General features: G+C 39.1%; 1 protein-coding gene across 1 annotated transcript in view; it reads left to right on the forward strand.

The window, feature by feature from the left end:
• The window catches only part of LOC115210908 (long-chain-fatty-acid--CoA ligase 5), a 113,117-nt gene extending 98,747 nt beyond the window's left edge, over positions 1–14,370 (forward strand). Inside the window, exons 18-22 of the mRNA XM_029779685.2 lie at positions 3,007–3,060; positions 3,323–3,412; positions 5,831–5,932; positions 9,721–9,792; positions 13,805–14,370. Coding sequence (XP_029635545.1) covers positions 3,007–3,060; positions 3,323–3,412; positions 5,831–5,932; positions 9,721–9,792; positions 13,805–13,948 — 462 coding nt within the window. The 3' untranslated portion in view covers positions 13,949–14,370. The remainder of the gene's footprint in view (positions 1–3,006; positions 3,061–3,322; positions 3,413–5,830; positions 5,933–9,720; positions 9,793–13,804) is intronic.
• The last annotated feature ends 6,589 nt before the right edge of the window (positions 14,371–20,959 follow it).

Raw genomic sequence — 20,959 nt, forward strand, 5'->3', positions numbered from 1 at the left:
CACTTTATGGTACCAGTGCCGGTGGCACACAAGAGAACCATCCGAACGTGGCCGTAGCCAGTTCCGCATCGACCGGCCTCCGTGCTGTGGGCACGTAACAAACACCATCCGATCATGGCCGTTCGCCAGCCTCATCTGGCACCTGTGTCGGTGGCACATAAAAACACCTTCCGAAGACCCGGCAAGACTAGTCAGTCCACCTGTGCATACCTTCCTTCTTGTGACACTTGTGAAGACCGGTTGAGGCAAGTGAAAATCAAAAATCAAATCAAATCAAATCAAATCAAAATAGACAAAATAGATGAACATCAATGGAATTTGTATCTTGTGGTACCAGTGCCTGTGGCACACAAGAAATCCATCAGTGCTGTAGTCAGTGCGGTGGGCACATGACAAACACCATCCGATCGTGGCCGTTCGCCAGCCTCATCTAGCACCTGTGTCGGTGGCACATAAAAACACCATCCGAAGACCCGGCAAGACTAGTCAGGCCATAACCCATGGCCCCTACCTGGGACGTAGTCAGTCCACCTGTGCATACCTTCCTTCTTGTGACACTTGTGAAGACCTGTTGAGGCAAGTGAAAATCAAATCAAAACAAATCAAAATAGATGAACATCAATGGAATTTGTATCTTGGTGGTACCAGTGCCGGTGGCACGTGGCACACAATAAAACCATCCGAACGTGGCCGTAGCCAGTACCGCATCGACTGGCCTCTGTGCTGTGGGCACGTAACAAGCACCATCCGATCGTGGCCGTTTGCCAGCCTCATCTGGCACCTGTGTCGGTGGCACATAAAAACACCATCCGAGCGTGGCCGTCTGCCAGCCTCGTCTGGCACCTGTGTCGGTGGCACATAAAAAACACCATCCGAGCGTGGCCGTTTGCCAGCCTCGTCTGGCACCTGTGTCGGTGGCACATAAAATCACCCACTACACTCTCGGAGTGGTTGGCGTTAGGAAGGACATCCAGCTGTAGAAACACTGCCAGATCTGACTGGACTGGTGCAGCTTTCGGGCTCCCCAGACCCCAGTTGAACCGTCCAACCCATGCTAGCATGGAAAGCGGACGTTAAATGATGATGATGATGATGATGATGTATATATATATATATATATATATATATATATATGTATATATATATATGTATATATATATATATATATATATATATATATATATATATATATATATATATATATAACATATATATATAACATATATATATATATATATACCATCCAACCCGTGCTAGCACGGAAAACAGACGTTAAACGATGATGATTATGATGATGATATATGCTAGCATGGGTTGGACGATTTTGACTGAGGGCTGGCAAACCAGATGGCTGCACGAGGCTCCAATCTTGATCTGGCAGTTTCTACAGCTGGATGCCCTTCCTAACGCCAACCACTCTGAGAGTGTAGTGGGGGGCTTCTTCGTGCCACCAGCACTGGGCCAGTCAGGCGGTACTGGCAATGACCTCGCTCGAATCTTTTTACACATTCCACCAGCACAGGTGCCAGTAAGGCGACGTTGGTAATGATTACGTTCGAATGGTGCCTTTTTACGTGCCGCCAGCACAGAGCCAGTTGGCTGCTCTGGCAACGATCATGCTCGGATGGTGCTCTTGGCACCCTACTAGCACGGGCACAAGTGCCAGTAAGGCAACGCTGGTAACGATCACACATTGTGATTTTATTGTGACTTCATAGCAAAATCCAGACAAAAGAAGTTGCATTGATTTGTAATGGATTCAAATTACATTTGTACATAAATCAGCGGTCAATGCAACTTCTTTTGTTTCTTAATCTTTCTTAATCCTTTCCTTCAAACATTCAAAATCAACAGAGGTGACCGTCATGTATACTCTTTTACTCTTTTACTTGTTTCAGTCATGTGACTGGCCATACTGGAGTACTGCGTTTAGTCAAGCAACTTGACTCCAGGACTTATTCTTTTTAAGCCTAGTACTTATTCTATCTCGCCTCTTTTGCTGAACCACTAAGTTACAGGGACGTAAACACACCAGCATCAGTTGTCAAGCGATGTTGGTGGAGACAAACACAGACACACAAAAACACACACACACACACACACACACACACACATATATATATACGATGGGCTTCTTTCAGTTTCCGTCTACCAAATCCACTCACAAGGCTTTGGTCAGCCCGAGGCTATAGTAGAAGACACTTACCCAAAGTGTCACGCAGTGAGACTGAACCTAGAACCATGTGGTTCATAAGCAAGCTACTTACCACACAGCCACTCCTACATCTTTTGCGTAAATTTGTAGGTGAATATCCTAATGCACCTATGATGATAAGTACAAATGGTAATTTATATTCAGGGCACAAGAGCTGTAAGTTCCACATTAATTCACCATAAATGTTCACCTTTTCCTGGACCTTTGATTGAACATCCACATCCACTGGGCAGCTGATTTCTGCAAGAGTGCATGACTTTTGTTCCCTGCCCCACAGAACAATATCAGGTCTCTAATGTTTGCACTGAATCACAGTTTTTATTAGAGTGTCCCACCAGCATTCCTTGTTTTTAAATGTGTGAACACTTGTTGTAATTACTTACTTGTACTTGTGGTGACATTCACCCTGGGCGGGTTGAGTCAGCTTCTTCTACCACCCTCGAGGCATCTCAAACCATGGCAGCCATGCACGATGGTCCTACGCCAGTTCACTGGAGATAGCGAGCCAGTCACAGTTCCATCAGCGCAGGCTGACCACCTGCGGACCCGTGAGCATGGAGAGGTCCTCCTTGATCGTCGTAGCCCAGGTTTTCAGCTGCCCTCCCGCGCGTTTCCACCAGTTGGGAAGTGGAGTTGGGAGGAGGACATCATGGCTCAGTTCTGTTGGTTCTGACATGGCTTTGATGTATTCATCAGGATAATCCTTCCTGCAGATAGCATTATAAACAAGTTAAAGATAAAGGTTAAAAGCTATAGATTTGAATTACTAACTCTGTCTTTTTACTTTTTAGAATGGAACACTGAAAATCATTGACCGCAAAAAGAACATATTTAAACTTTCACAGGTAGGTTCAAATTTAATTAATGTATAAAGAATTGCACAGTTACATGTGGCATTTACCCAAAGATAACCTTTTTTTAAATACTGCACATCCATGAGAGATGTTATCTCTGAAGAAATACCACAGTAACTTGCCTGTCATCTGTATATATATATATATATATACATTAAGTATGATACACAAATGGCTGTTTTGATTTAAATATTTTTTTTAATAAATTATAATAAAGTATTGATGTTTTTTTTTTTAATTTCTGTTATTCTAGGGTGAATATATTGCACCTGAAAAGATTGAAAATATTTACTTATTATGTCCATTAATATCCCAAATCTTTGTGGCTGGTGACAGTTTACAGGTAAGTTCTTTTACAAAGAATGTTTTTGCATTAAAATTAAACTTGATGTTAACAATGTTGTTATTAAAGTATTGTAAACTGTTGAAGTTGTACGACACTAAGAAGGTGGCGAGCTGGCAGAAACATTAGCACGCTGGGCAAAATGTGTAGCCGTATTTTGTCTTCCGTTACGGTCTGAGTTCAAATTCTGCTGAGGTCAACTTTGCCTTTCATCCTTTCGGGGTTGATAAATTAAGTACCATCATCATCATTGTTCAACCATGGTCGAGACAATGGAATTTACCATGCTATGCCAGACTTCACAGTCCATCATAGCATTACAGAGGTCCTGTTGCTGGATGCCTGTATCCCTGGAGATTACATCAGGGTAGGAGAGTGTGCGCCCTCTGGTATTGCAAGCAGATGTCTTCCAGAGAAGAAGAGTAGAAATTACCTCATTTTCAACTCTACAACAATGTCCAGCAAACTGGACTCTTCTACCTTTCACAAGAGATGATACAGGTGGTAGTTTCCCATATATTTGCATTTTGGTTGTATGACGCTTCCACGAGAGATTTTGAGCTCTCATAAGGAGGCGAGTGTAGGTTCCATCCAACCCAGTTATGCACTGGGGTCGATGTATTCAATTTAATTCATTTGTCTGTTCTTGTTTGTCTCCTCTATCTTTAGCCCCTTGTGGGTAATAAAGAAACAGTCATAGATGCTTGGGTCAATAGATTCTCAGAAATCCAAATTAGAGACAAATGCTTCATGCCTTATCTTTGTAGTGTTCATAGACAAAACCTTCAATCCTTGTTTATTCTAAATATCATACTATAAACAAATATTAAAGTAATGTATACCTTAAGGTGACGAGCAGGCAGAATTATTTAATTGGCAGGTAAAATGCTTAGAGGCATTTCGTCTGTCTTAATATTCTGAGTTCAAATTCCACTGAGATTGATTTTTGCTTTTTATTCCTTCCATCATCATCATCATCATCTTTTAACATCCGCTTTCCATGCTGGCATGGGTTCGATGGTTTGATTGAAGGCTGGAGAGCCAGAAGGCTGCAACAGTCCCCAATCTGATCTGGTAATGTTTCTACAGCTAGATGTCCTTCCTAATGCCAACCACTCCGAGAGTGTAGTGGGTGCCTTTTACATGCTACTAGCACAGGAGCTAGTCAGGCGGTCCTGGCATCAGTCACATTCAGATAGTGCTTTTTACATGCCACTGACACAGGAACATGTCAGGGAGTACTGGCATCAGCCACATACAGACAGTGCTTTCTATGTGCCACCAGCACAGGAGCCAGTCAGGTGGACCTGGCAGCGACCACATTTGGATGGTGTATTTTACATGCCTCTGGCATGGGAGTCAGTCAGGGGACAGTGGCATCAACCACTATCATATGATGCATTTTACATGCCACTGGAACAGGAGCAAGTCAGGGGGCACTGGCCACAGCTATGATTTTGGTTTTACTTGGCTCAACTGGTCTTCTCAAGCATATCATATTGCCTGACACATCAGGGGTACTCTTAAATGGGCCGGACATGCAACACTGGCATTGGCCATGACTGAATTACAGCATGTATATATAATTCACCCTGTTTTAGTTTTCTTTTGTTTTGGTCTTTTATGAGTCCTTGGGCTCGTGGTGGGTGCTTTTTAGGTGCCACCAGCACGGGGCCAGTCAGGCGGTACTAGCAATGACCTCACTTGAATCTTTTTACACATGCCACCGGCACAGTAAGGCGACGTTGGTAACGATCACACTTGAATGGTACCCTTTTACTCAAATGGTATAAAGCAATTAGCCAAGCAATTGGTTGGTTTACCGGTTAATTAGTTGTCTAATTAGCTGACTAGCTGACTAATAATATTCTTGTTAATTTTGACACATGGTCAGTTGTTTTGAGGAGGGGGAGAGAAGTTGATTACATTGACTAATACTTATTTGATAAGTCACAGAAGGATGACAGGCAAAGTCAATCTCGGTGGAGTTTGAACTCAAATCTTAAAAAGTGCAAAGAAATTTTGCTAAGCAGTTTGTCCAGTTCACCACTTTTCTAGTTAATTCATAATATTAAAAGAATTGAAATGTAATCAGTGCACGTGTTTTCATTGGCAAAATGATCTACCCAAGGACCAACAACAATATATCTTTCAGAACATGATTTCACAAAATGCTATATTAAAAAACTTTATACGCAAAAAAACTTTCTGAACATTTTCTATTGAATGCCATGGAACAGAAGTAATATAACAATGAGATAAATCTATGATCATGGTTCAATTCCCATTGAAGTAGATTCACTTTACTAACATTACCAATTCTCTTATGAAAGCTGAATCTTAAATCCATCTCCACTATAAATTTAGTGTTTGCTTCAATTTTAAATCTTCATAATTTTTGTATTGCATTTTTTTCAGTCCTACATTGTCGCCATAGTTGTTCCAAATGATGAGAACTTACTTGAACTAGCAAAGCTGAAAGGAATAGAAGGAACATATGAAGAACTCTGTGACAACAAGGTAAATTAATATCTTCGTCTTAACCCTTTACCTGTCCATAGTATTTTCACAATTTTATCTTAAATAGCCAGGAGTGGCTGTGTGGTAAGTAGCTTGCTTACCGACCACATGGTTCCGGGGTCAGTCCCACTGCGTGGCATCTTGGGCAAGTGTCTTCTACTATAGCCTCGGGCCGACCAAAGCCTTGTGAGTGGATTTGGTAGACGGAAACTGAAAGAAGCCCGTCATATATATATATATATATATATATATATATATATAAATATATATATGTGTGTGTGTGTACATGTTTGTGAGTCTGTGTTTGTCCCCCTAGCATTGCTTGACAACCAATGCTGGTGTGTTTACATTTCCCGTAACTTAGCGGTTCGGCAAAAGAGACCGGCAGAATAAGTACTGGGCTTACAAAGAATAAGTCCCGGGGTCGATTTGCTTGACTAAAGGCGGTGCTCCAGCATGGTCGCAGTCAAAGGACTGAAACAAGTAAAAGAGTAAAGAGTAAAGAGAGAGAACCATGTTTGTTTTCAAACTTTTAGTTAGCCATTGTTTCTTTTCGCTCTTTTTGACGTTTCAGTCATTTGACTGCAGCCATGATGGAGCACTGCATTTAGTCAAACAAATTGACCTCAGGACTTATTTTCTGTAAGCCTAGTACCTATTCTATCGGTCTCTTTTGCCGAATTCACCAAGTTTCATAAACACACCAATATTGGTTGTCAAGCGATGGCAGGGAGACAAACATAGACGCAAAGACACAAACATATATATATACATACGCATTTATATATATATATATATATATATATATATGTATATATATATGTGTGTGTGTGTGTGTGTGTGTGTATATATATATATATATATATACATGTTTGTTTGTGTGTGTGTGTGTGTGTGTGTGTCATCATCATTTAACGTCCACTTTCCATCTTAGCATGAGTTGGACAATTTGACTGAGGTCTGGTGAACCAGATGGCTGCACCAGACTTCTATCTGATCTGGCAGAGTTTCTACAGCTGGATGCCCTTCCTAGCGCCAACCACTGCGAGAGTGTAGTGGGTGCTTTTGCATGCCACTGGTACAAGGGCCACTCAGGCAGTACTGGCAGCGGTCATGCTCAAATGGTGCTTTTTGTGCCACTTGCACAGGAACCAGTCCAGCGGCACTGACAACGACTTCACTCAAATGTTTTTCTCATGTGCCACCAGCACAAGTGCCCATAAGGCAATGCAGGTAACGATCACGCTCAAATGGTACTTTTTATGTGCTATCAGCACAGAGGCCAGCTTGTTGCTCTGGTAACAATCATGCTCATATGGTACTCTTAGTGCTCCACTAGCACAGATGCCAGTCATCAAATTTGATTTTGTTTCTGATTCTGATTCCAATCCCACTTGCCTCAACAGGTCTTCGCAAGCAGAGTTTAGTGTCTAATGAAGGAAAGGTATGCATAAGTGGGCTGGTTACACCCTTGGCCTAGGCCACAAAGTTATGGTCTCACTTGAGCTTACCGAGTCTTCTCAAGTACAGCATATTTCCAAAGGTCCCAGTCACTAGTCATTGCCACAGTGATATATATATATATATATATATATATATATATATGGCAAAAGAGGGAGTGGTGTTTCCATGAAGGAAAAAAATATAGGAAAATGTGTTGCTGAAAATGCACTTAAAAATGCACTTAAATTTCAACAATATTTTTTGTTTATCAATGGTAAGAATGTAAAATTAGAAAAAACATCGTTATAAGTTTCAATGTCGACAGATCAAAATATTTCAATGTTGACTAACTAAAATGTTTCAATGTTGATAAATTAAAATGTTTCAATGTTGATAAATTATCATGTTCAAAACAGGTGTAAGTTTGAAATTAAAACTGTATATTAATTTGATAGAATGTACAAGGTTCATTAATTTCAGTGGTAGTCGACAAGCCATACTGAAAAGAACAAGTGTGAGAATTAAAATAGTAAAAAAAGGAACCTAGGTTTATGGTTTCTCAGATCTTCTTTAAACAGTTGCTTTCACTTGTAATGGTATGTTTAGGGAAAGATGTATCTATAAGTTTTTTTCCTGCGAGTGGATCTGATTTTGATTCGTTAAAAAATTGATGACGTTATTCTTCTTTGGTCAAGCTTGTCATTCTGTAAAAGAGTAAAAGAGTCAAGATGAAGAGTGCAATTCGATTGTAATAGATATTTTATTGGTTGAATGATATTTCAATAGTAAGTCTGTCTTTGTCAAGTTCAAAGTAAGAAGTGATAAAAATTCAAAATTACAGAAATTTAAGCGTAAAGTATGAACGAGAGCAAGTAGCATCCACGCGTTTTGGAATGACATCATCAGTTTTTAAGTCTTTAACAGGTGAAAAGAAAAAAAACAGAAAAAAGAAGACGACAGAAAAAGGAAAGAAAAAGAGAGAAAGAAGAATATTTAATCAAACAGCTTTGTATAAATTTGATGATATTCTCCTGTCATCTTATTCATTCCTCCAGGGCGTGATGCTAATAACCTGCAAACATATTTCTCCTCATACATTCTGAGAAGTGAAAGCGAAGTAGATTCAGAATATTTTCTGAGAATATGCACCTTCAAGTCTTCTTCAAAATTGCAGCTGCTTGAAACGAAATGTTCAGCAAGTTCTGTCAAACTACTGTTATTGTCATTCCATCAATGTGTGGATGCTGGTTGCTCTCGTTCATACTTTACATTTAAATTTCTATAATTTTGAATTTTTATCACTTCTTATTTTGAACTTGACAAAGACAGACTTACTGTTGAAATATCATTAAACGAATAAAATATTTATTACAATCAAATTACACTCTTCATCTTGACTGTTTACCTTTGTGAAGATTATGTCAATCCTTTTAAAAATATTATTATTATTATTATTATTATTCTATGTTTGACTTTTGCTTTACATTTGCACAAGCTGGCTCCAAATCTCACCCAGAGACCTCAAGAGCCAACAAGTTGGAAGTTTGTGTTGGTGTTATGCCTAGGGTGCCATATATTTGGTTTTGTATTTAGTGTTATACTAGTGAATGTCTAAAAAAACCATACGAAAATTATGTTTGTTTTAAAACTTGAGATTACATAGAATTATTATTATCATTATTATTGAGTGAGAGTGCAGTGCATGCCATCAAAGTGACACTGGGGTAAAATATGTGAAGCCCAGTATACCCATCGTGACTACCCGTCTGATAAGGGCACACCAGGCACATGCATCACAACTATATGTGTGCGACTTGGTGATCTCATATCAAGATAAACAGCACATGAGCTTGCAGGTGGGGCCCAGTTAGAATTTTCTTTTGGTTGAGTAGCCCATCCCACTCAAAAGGTCCCTGAATAAGGATTGTTTAAGGATGTTGAACGAACCACCCATGTTTCCAAAGATGAATTATCCAAACCTCTAAGAATTCCTTTCAACACACGGCTATGATGCTCCCCCACTACTTCTGCTCATGATCAGAGATGCACATATCATCAACCACTAAGGGACATGGTCAACTGGTTAAGGTGAAACAACTGACAAGCAAATCTGTGGTATTGAGCAGAATATTTGCTGTAGTCCATCTTTTATACCAAGACAAAACAATGTACATGATAACACTTCCAATCAGGTAAGATCAGAGGCCATGAGAGCCACTGCCTGATACTGCATCAGAGCAATTATTATTACTATTATTATTATTATCATTATTATTATTATTATTATTATTATTATTATTATTATTATTATTATTTATTTTTTTATTTTTTTATTTTTTTGCTAGGAAATAAAGAACATTATTTTGACCGATATTCAAGAAATAGGTAAAAAACATGATTTGAAAGGTTTTGAACAGGTACGTACTTTCTCAGTTAATAGTTAGAGTACATACTGTGAGCATCATCATTGCCATCAACATCACTATCATCATCACCATCATCATTTAACGTCTGTTTTCCATGCTGGCATGGGTTAGACTGTTTGACAGGTGTTGTCAAATCAGAAGACTGCACCAGGCTTTGCTGCCTGTTTTGACATGGTTTTTTTTATGGTTGGATGTCCTTCCTAACATCAACCACCTTGTGGAGTGGACCAAGGGATTTTTACATGGCACTAGCACCAGCGAGGTCTGTTTTGGCAGCTCCACTGATTTGCGTACCCATAACAAAGTATTTTTTAGGGAGATTCAGTACGACACAGAATGTGACCGGGCTGGCTCTTTGAATTACAGGTACAATTCATTTCTACCAGCTGGGTGGATTGGAGCAATAAAAAAAAATAAAGTGCCTTGCTCAAGGAATAGAACTCATGACCTTGCAGCCATGAACCAGATACACTAACCACTAAGCCATGTACCTTATATTTGAGTGTAAGTGGGGTGTAAGGATGTGTGTGTGTGTGTGTGTGTCTTTGTATCTATGTGTGTATGTGTTTTTGTGTGTGTGAGTGTGTGTGTGTGTCTTTGTGTGTGTGTGTGTCTTTGTGTGTATGTGTGTATGTGTTTTTGTGTGTGTGAGTGTGTGTGTGTGTCTTTGTGTCTTTGTGTCTGTGTCTGTATGTGTGTGTATGTCTTTGTGTGTATGTGTTTTTGTGTGTGTGAGTGTGTGTGTGTCTTTGTGTGTTTATGTGTGTGTCTTTGTGTGTTTATGTGTGTGTCTTTGTGTCTTTGTGTGTGCGTATGTCTTTGTGTGTATGCGTGTATGTGTTTTTGTGTGTGTGAGTGTGTGTGTGTCTTTGTGTGTTTATGTGTGAGTGAGTGTGTGTGTGTGTCTTTGTGTGTTTTGTGTGTGTGTGTGTGTGTGTCTTTGTGTCTTTGTGTGTGTGTCTGTGTGTGTGTGTCTGTGTGTGTTTATGTGTGTGTCTTTGTGTCTTTGTGTGTGTGTGTGTGTGTGTGTGTCTGTGCTTGTCCCCCACCACCGCTTGACAACTGGTATTGGTGTGTTTACATCCTCCATAACCTAGCAGTTCAGTAAAAGAGACTAACAGAATAAAGAACAGGTTTTAAAAAGAAAATAAGTCCTGAGGTTGATTCGTTCAACTAAAAATCTTCAATGTGGTGCCCCAGCATGGTCGTAGTCTGATGGCTGAAACAACTAAGTGGTACAAGATAAAAGAAGAAATTAGATTATGCTACATCATTAACATTACAATAACATAACGTTAATGTTACGTTACATTAACATAACATTAACATTACATTAACATTCATTAGCATTACATTAACATTCATTAACATTCATTAACATTACATTAACATAACATCAACATAACTAAGCAGGGTGTCTAGCTTGCTAACGGTTCTTTCAGCTTGCCATCTTCATCATCATCATCCTTATGCTAGCATGGGTGGGATGGTTTGACAGGAGCTGGCCAGGTAGAAGCCTACACTAAACTTCTGTGACTATTTTAGCAGGATTTTTACAGCTGGATGCCCTTTCTAACACCAACCACACCACAGAGTGGACTGGATGCTGTTTAAGTGGTATCTGCATTGACAGGGTCTCCCAAGTACCTTGCAAGACTAAAAGAGAAAGACAAATCTTTTGAGAGGCGAGGGGGCATTAAAGGAGGTGATGTTGTGTCAGATGATGAAAGCTTATAGTGATAAGGTGGCAAGCTGGCAGAAACGTTAGCACGCCTGGTGAAATGCTTAGTGGTATTTCGTCTGCTGTTACGTTCTGAGTTCAAATTCCGCTGAGGTCGACTTTGCCTTTCATCCTTTCGGGGTCGATTAAATAAGTACCAGTTATGCACTGGGGTCGATTTAATCAACTTAATCCATTTGTCTGTCCTTGCTTGTCCCCTCTGTGTTTAGTCCCTTGTGGGTAGTAGAGAAATAGGTATTTCGTTTGCTGTTACGTTATGAGTTCAAATTCCGCTGAGGTCGACTTTGCCTTTCATCCTTTCGGGGTCGATTAAATAAGTACCAGTTATGCACTGGGGTCGATTTAATCAACTTAATCCATTTGTCTGTCCTTGTTTGTCCCCTCTGTGTGTAGCTCCTTGTGGATAGTAAAGAAATAGAAAGCTTATAGTGATACAGAGAGACAGAAACAGGTGTCTTGTTGTGACCAGTGAGAGAGAAAGAGATCAGGAATGAAATCTGAAACATGCGTGCTGCCACAAAGGAGATACATGGGTACCCAACCTGAGGGAAGTGCAAGAGAAACAGAGAGAGTGGGAGACAGCAGGATAGAGGTGGTGGCAAAGTGCCTGGCATACTCACAAGGGACAGGGATCAGAATATAAAAGGGATGGTTGAGTAAAGGAAGAGAGAGATATAGATGGTGGCAAGTGCCAGGGCATACCCTTGAGGTATACCATGGCACTTGCCACCATCTATATAAATATAAGTAGCAGGATATTGCAAGAAGTGTAATTAGAGAGTGCAGAGCAGGTGGGGGAAAGTGAGTGGTGAAAACCAGGATTTATATAGAGTGTAAGGGTGGGGGCTACTGGATAACAATGACACAGAGAAACCAGTCTATGAAAACAGGATTGGGGAGTGAGAGGTAGGCATAGATTATGAAGGGGGAAATGTGAGGAAGAGAAGAGGTGTAGATTGGTTTGTTGGAGTAGGGTGTGTGGAAAGTTTTCTTGTGTGGTTGGAACACATAGGTCAGGTCTAGCAGAGAGCAATGATACAGTGAGACAGGGCCAAAGGGACAGGATTAGGGAGTGGAAGGTAAGCATAGAGCATGGAGTGGAAATGCAGGGAAGAGAAGAGATGCAGAGATGTAGTTTGGTTTCTTGTAGTTTGGTTTCTTGTGTGTGAGAAGTTTTCTTGTCAAGTGTGGGTGGGACACACGGCACTTCTAGAACTCAATTTCACTGACATGAGCAGATCTTCTCAAGAACTTCATATCGTCAGATATCTTGGTTTATTGTCATTTCCTCTGTGAGGCCCAACATCCTGGGATTTCTCCTCACCACTTCATCCGATGTCTTCTTGGGTCTCCCCTCTTCTGCAGGTACCATCCACTTTCAGTGATTGGCACTTCTTTATGCAGCTTTCCTCATTCATATGCGTCACATGTCCAAACCAATGTAGTCTTCTCTCTTGCATGCTACATTTGGCTCCTCTTACACACAACTTTTCTCTCAATACATTTGCACTTTGTCATACATGCACACTGATGTTGCACAGCCAATGGAGCATACGACCTTCATTTCACTCCAGTCTGTGCATATCTTCTGCATTCAGAGCCCATGTCTCACTACCATGGAATATAGCCATTCATGCACAAACATCATACAGTCTACTTTTCACTCTGAGAGAGAGTCTTTTGTTGCCAATGATGATGATGATGACTGGATTACCATACAGTAGTGAGCTGGCAGAACTGTTACTGCACTGGGAAAAAATACTTTGTGGCATTTCTTCCGCTTTTACATTCTGAGTTCAAATGCCACCCGGGTCGACTTTGCCTTTTATCCTTTTAAGGTTAATAAAATATAGTATGTAATCGACTAGTCCCCTTCCCAGAAATTGCAGGCCTTGTGCCAAAAATTGTAATCAAATATTAAATTAACTTTACATTGCATTAACTCTACATAACTTTGTATCTTGCTACATGGAAGGTGTTTATAAGCCATTTGAGAAACGCACAAAAACCGTTAGATTCACTTCAACATTTAAATTTAATTTGTCAAAATATTTTCGTCACTTTGAAACTGCGACCTGTTCACTGACAAAACTTCGTGCTGCATCTTAAATGGCTTATAAACACCTTCCACGCTGCAATTATTTTCGTTCCAGCACACGATCTCAGATCAAGTCACTCACTTTGTATCTTCTTTTTCATAAAATCTATAATATTCTACCTGTGTGCAAAAAAGAAAAAAAAATTATTTTTTTTCTGTTTCAGGTAAAGGCTATCACTCTCACTTCGGTCCCATTCGGAATTGAAAATGGTCTCATTTCAGCGACACTGAAGAATAAACGATTCCAATTATTGAAAACTTTTCAGCAACAAGTTTCAGATATGTACAAAATCAGCAATGGTTCTTAGGCAACATTTTTGTGTCCTTTGAGTCATTATAACAACATTTTCTCTATTTTCTTATACATCATTGTACCATACTTTCTCTCAATAGAATTTCTGCCACAAATTTATACTATTTGGTTGTCAGATGAAATTGTTTTGTTTTTGTTTCTCCTACTTGGTAATTCAATGCTACATGTCTGAAACGAAGTAAGATTCATTCAAACTTCTATAACGATAAACGAAAAGTTGTTGAGAAAGAGTAAAGCTACAAAACAAAAATAACAAATAAAAGGCATATAACATTATAATATAAACAATTTGTGTTTATTCAAATAACATTGGAAAGGATTGAAATAAATGGAAGAAAAGGGAAACAAATTTATCTGAGAACCTAATAATTTGCTGTGATGAATGCTGTAAATGTAAACAAATACTTAAGTTTCCAAGGGGAAAATCCTTTAACAGCTCTTGATTATTCAATGAAGCCGTTTCACTTTTGCTAACACTACTAATATGTTTGGGAAAGGCTCACGATCACTAACTTTACTCAGGATACTAATAATAATTTTTCCTTCTTGGAGAGAAAAATTACCGGGAATAGGGCATGTGTGGATTGAATTAATATAAGTAAATTACCTGTGATAATTAATGATGACAGCAATGAGTCCCCATAATCCTTTATGTCATACAAGTGCAACTAGGAGAAATGATTGGCAGAGCTTAAACCTCCATAATAATTACTGGTATTTGCTAGTACAAAAAAATATCTGTTTATGGTAACTTACTAAATAATTTGAAAGATAATAGAAACAAGTATGGTTACAGAGTTAATGGAAAAAATATCAAAATATCTGTTTAAAAAGGGTTTTTTTTTTACTTCCTTATAGTTGTTGTTATTCTTTAGCTCCTCAACAAAAAGCTGTTATAATTCAAGAAATATTTTTTATAATTTTCTCAATGTATTTTTTTAACCTTCAAAATGTATTTTTATAACTTTCAAAATGTATTTTCTATAAGTTTCTTCGGAAAATTAAAGTTATTGTTTTATAATTTACTTCAACACTTGTCTGTATTGCTTCATTTCATTGTGCTTATTTGGTAAGACAATCTCTCACAAATGTCACTTGTTTGTTTTTACCATGTTTTCAATGCTTTTAAGGGTTTGGACAAGGATTTACGTGAAGCAGGATATTTATGGCCAGATGCTCTTGTTGATAACCATTATCTGTTTTCAAGTAAGATGATATTTTTAATTGCAGAGGTTTGCTTACAAAGACTTGTTGAGGCAAGTGAAATCAAATTCGATGACTGGCATCCGTGCTAGCAGAGTGCAAAGAGCACCATACGAGTGTGATCGTTGCCAGAGCCGCTAACTGGCTTCCGTGCCAGTGGCACATAAAAGGCACCATTTGAGTGTGACCGTTACCAGCGTCGCCTTACTGGCACTTGTGCCCATGCTAGTAGGGTGCCAAGAGCACCATCCGAGCATGATCGTTGCCAGAGCAGCTAACTGGCTTCCGTGCCAGTGGCACATAAAAGGCACCATTCGAGTGTGACTGTTACCAGCGTCGCCTTACTGGCACTTGTGCCCGTGCTAGTAGGGTGCCAAAAGCACCATCCGAGCGTGATCGTTGCCAAAGCCTTGGTAGATGGAAACTGAAAGAAGCCTGTCATAGATATGTGTGTGTTTGTGTTTGTGACTCAGTTTGTCCCCCACCACCACTTGACAATTGCTGTTGGTGTGTTTACATCCTTGTAACTTAGTGGTTTAGTAAAAGTGAATGATAAAATAAGTACAAGGCTTAGCAAAAATTAAATACTGGGATCAATTCATTCGACTAAAAATCCTTCAAGACGGTGCACCAGCATGGCCACAGTATAACGACTCAAACGAGTTAAAGAAAAAAAGATAACAGATTCACAGGAGAATGAAGACAGTATACCATCACCATCATTATAACCATCATCATTTAATGTTTGCTTCCCATGCTGGCAAGAGTTGGATTGTTCGATCATTTGTCAGATTCCAGTGAGCTACAAGGCCACTTGAAGCTTCAGTGCCAGCTCTGGTATGGCTTTGATGGTCCTTCCTAATGCCAACCACTTTACAGAATGTGCTGGGTGCTTTTGCCATGGCACAGGCACTAGTGAAGTTGCTGTGAAACTCGCAAGATAGAAAAAACACAGGGATATAAGTAAAATAAGGAAGATGAACAGCTTCTTACAAAGGAAAAAGGAAAGAAGCTTAGAAACCTTTATATATATGTGTGTGTGAACAATATATTATATATCATATGTATATGTGCCTATAAATTTATATAAATAAGGATAAGATCGTTATTTAAATATCAAACTTATCAAGTGGACAGTATGGGAATAAAAACCTTCAAAGGTAATAATTATTATTAAAATTATAATTTAGTGTATCTAAGAGATACCACCACGCTTGAAATAGCAGCCAAAACTTGACTCTAAAACCACATTAAAAGTTTGTACAGCACCAGGAGAGAAGAAAAAAAAGACAAAATAAACTAGCAAAAAAATTACTAGATAATTCCAGATCCCGGATTTCTGACTTTGCATAAGAAATGCTTTGCCTCATCAGCGGAATATACACAGCATAGAACATATTTGAACTTTTAATGTGGTTTTAGAGTCAAGTTTTGGCTGCTATTTCAAGCTTGGTGGTATCTCTTAGATACCCTAAATTATAATTTTATATCTGCTTATATATATATATGTGTGTGTGTGTGTGTGTGGCTGAGTTCCATTTGAGCATTGAGCCTGATGGAGGCAAGGTGGTTCCTTTCAAGTGTTGGGCCTCACAGAGGCGAGGTGGATTAGTTCATTTCGAGTGTTGGGCCTCATGGAGGCAAAGTGGCCGAGTTCCTTTTGAGTGTTGGGCCTCATGGAGGCAAAGTAGCCAAGTTCCTTTCGAGTGTTGGGCCTCACAGAGGCGAGGTGGCTTAGTTCCTTTCGAGTGTTGGGCCTCATGGAGGCAAAGTAGCCGAGTTCCTTTCAAGTGTTGGGCCTCACAGAGGCGAGGTAGCTTAGTTCCTTTCGAGTGTTGGGCCTCATGGAGGCAAAGTGGCTGAGTTCATTTCGAGCATTTGGCCTCATGGAGGCAAAGTGGCCGAGTTCCTTTCGAGTGTTGGGCCTCACGGAGGCAAAGTAGCCGAGTTCCTTTTGAGTGTTGAGCCTCACAGAGGCGAGGTAGCTTAGTTAATTTCGAGTGTTGGGCCTCATGGAGGCAAAGTGGCCGAGTTCCTTTTGAGTGTTGGGCCTCATGGAGGCAAAGTAGCCGAGTTCCTTTCGAGTGTTGGGCCTCACGGAGGCAATGACCAAGACCTTTGGCCTTATGTCATGCTTGAGAAGAGACCCATGAAACTGAGCAAAATTGCAGTTGTGGCTGATGTCATTGTCATGCAAATGGCAAACAGCCGGTGGCACATAAAGGCACTCATTACGCTCTTAGAGTGGTTGGCATTAGGAAGGGAATTCAACTGAAGTAAACCAAGCTAAATTAAACTGAAGCCTGGCACAGCCTTTTAGCATGCCAGCCCAGTCAAACCGTCCAACCTATGCCAGTATGGACAACGGACGTTAAATGATGATGATGATGATCATGATGATAATATAAGTATATATATATATCTTTATATATTAGTCAATTTAGGGTAGCAAAAAATTCAATAGAAATTTATCGCTACCAGCGGCCTAGTGGAAAAGAGAAAATAGTCAAAGACTAAATATATAAATATAACAATTTAGGAGTGACCCTTAACAGGCCATTCGTCCACCAGAAAGAGCAGCCATAACTCACACCGCCAAGTAGTAGTAATTCAGAAATTAGGTGAAAATTTAAAAACATTTACCCTAATTCATCTTTTAGACGATGCATCGTTTCTGTGTTATTAATGATTAAATTAGCTTAATTAAATTAAATTAAGCCAATCTACCATAGGTCACACTTCATCAGTAAAAAACCTGGGAGAGACAAATATACACGAGGCGTCTGTATCGATGCCTCCGGAATATCTGTCTTAAAATTTTCAAGACCGACGTATTCGCGCCAAACTTATCAGCAGTAAATATAAACTGCCGATTCAATCTCAGAATTATTCAGAAAATTATCAATTAGTCAATTTAGGGTAGCTGGTAGCGATAAATTTCTATTGAATTTTTTGCTACCCTAAATTGACTAATTGATAATTTTCTGAATAATTCTGAGATTGAATCGGCAGTTTATATTTACTGCTGATAAGTTTGGCGCGAATACGTCGGTCTTGAAAATTTTAAGACAGATATTCCGGAGGCATCGATACAGACGCCTCGTGTATATTTGTCTCTTCCAGGTTTTTTACTGATGAAGTGTGACCTATGGTAGATTGGCTTAATTTAATTTAATTAAGCTAATTTAATCATTAATAACACAGGAACGATGCATCGTCTAAAAGATGAATTAGGGTAAATGTTTTTAAATTTTCACCTAATTTCTGAATTACTACTACTTGGCGGTGTGAGTTATGGCTGCTCTTTCTGGTGGACGAATGGCCTGTTAAGGGTCACTCCTAAATTGTTATATATCTTTATATATATAAAATTGAGAATGTGTGTCTGTGTGTTTCCCTAAAACTTGAGAACTACACAACCAATTTCATTCAAATTTTACACATGCCTTACTTAGGGTCCGGGGAGTGTCATCGGCAATTTTTTAATTTTTTGCCTCGGGCGAGCCCACAGCAATATCATATCTTCTCCACTACGATTCCCTAAAACTTGAGAACTAGACAACCAATTTCATTCAAATATTACACATGCCTTACTTAGGGTCCATGTAGTTTCATGGGCAAGAAAAAAGTTCAAATTCTTGTCTAGAGCGAGCCTATAGCAATATTATATCTTCTCCACTATTTCAGTATTACGTGTTAAAAGTGAAACAAAAATATTTCTCTATTTTATGTCAGATGCTTTCACTTTAACAATAAAAATAATAATAACAATTTAATTATATGTAGTAGGAAATAATTTAAATCAAACTAAAGTATATTATAATCGTAACATACAAAAGTAAAAATAGCAATTGGTATAAAATTGCATCAATGATTTGAACTTGAATAAGTGGTTTCACATGAATGGGAAGAAATTAAAAATATAATTAGCGTGCAGAAATGGAATAGTCCAGATGGATAATCAAAAATTAAATTAAAGAAAAGACTATTGTCTATAAAGCATACAATGTAGAGAAAAAAGAAGAGCTGACAATCGCAGTTTTAATCGCGTGTGTTAAGTAATTGTTAATTTTGTATATAGAAATTGAAAAAAATTTGAATCGCGCGAGGCATTTGCCGCTGCGCGTTAGAAACTTTTTGTAGAAAGTGCGCCGACCCTCAAGTCATGGAGACTTACGCGGGGGTCGCCGCAATGAAAAGCGATACGCCGCTGACAGTAAGAGAGGTGTTCTTTAAAAAAGAACAGCTAGAGGAATTTGAGAAATTCATTGAAAGGGAGGGTGACAGAGTGAAGCTGGTCCCCCCTGCTGAAGCAAAGGAGGAAAAAGAGGACAAAACTATAATTTATAGGACACAGGACACGACCACACGAAAGCTATCAAGAATAGCAATAGAAGACATAGAAAAATGTCTGGACGACGTTATGAAAAAGGCTACCTTTGTGTGCAGAGGCAAGAAATATGGTACGGTGGAGGTGAGGTACGCAACAAAAGAAGTTGCGGCCTCGCTAGCTACCACCGTACTCAGAACCGAAAACTTCGTCATGTAGCCTACCTACAAGGGAAAAGAGGGGTACGGGTTAAAATCCCAAATATACCCCCAGATTTAAAACCAGAATGGCTGGTAACAGCCATCCTAGGATCAGCTGAGGAAGATATAGAAATTGGATCGATAAAGGAGACTAGCACAGTGAAATGGAAGGGATTCGGAGTAGAGATGTGGCTGACGACCACAAACAGCGATATAGATCGAATTCCCTTCCAAATAGAAGTAGAAGATGGTAGAACCCTCTCCGTAATCGTTGAGGGGAGGAAACCCAACTGTCATTTATGTGGGACAAGAGCTCACATTCAAAAAGAATGTCCGCTATACGAATTCGTGGCGGAGTGTGAAAAAGCAGAGGAAAACAAAAAAGAGAAAGAAAAAGAAACCGAAGAAGGGAACAATACTCTAAAGGAGAAAGAAAGCAAGGAAAAGGAAACAACGGTAAAAGGAAATAACAATACACAGAAGGAAAATGAAAGCAAAGGGAAGAAATTAATAGAAAAAGAACAAAAGTCACAGGTAATAGAGAAAGAAAAAGTAAGTAAAATAAAGGAATGAGAAAAAACAGAAAAAAAACAAGAGAAGGAACAGAATCAAGAGAAAGGAAAGGCTGCTACACAAAAAGAAAAAGAAAAAACAGGAAAAGAACATACGACAGGCAAAGAACCAAAAAGACAAGAGAAGGAAAAAGAAAAGGAAAGCAAAAAGAGAGAAAGAGAAAAACCGAGAGAGGAAGGTAAAGAAGAAGTAAGTCAGAAGAGGAAAACTAAAGAAAACATAGGGTCAAATAAAAGATACAAATTTTACGGAACATTGGTACAATATAGACACTGTGGGGAGATGGAGGAATTAATTAGTGAAACGGAGGGTTATTCATGGGTCAGGATGGGCACGGAGTGGAAGGAAACAGGTGCACTGGTCCATGAAGACAACGCCGATGCGTTTATCGAGGCCGCTGGTATGAACGTAACAAGACACACGAAGTGCCGACTGCTAAGGTACCCACGTGAGATGGAAAATTACAATGACCTAAAAAAGGTAATGGAACTAATTTAAAATTATAAGAAAACAAAAAAGAAAAAGAGAATTTGGAAAGACTTTTGTTTATTTCAAATGTATTTTGAAATCTTAAAGATGTATTGCGAAAGCTTTATATGTGAATTTGTGAAAACAATTTTTTGTAATTGATAATGTATTTTGAAATTATATTTTGAAATGTATTGAAATGTATTGCGAAATGCTGAAAAATGAATTTGTT

Source organism: Octopus sinensis, linkage group LG4 (assembly GCF_006345805.1).
Source record: "Octopus sinensis linkage group LG4, ASM634580v1, whole genome shotgun sequence".
Lineage (NCBI taxonomy): Eukaryota > Metazoa > Mollusca > Cephalopoda > Octopoda > Octopodidae > Octopus > Octopus sinensis.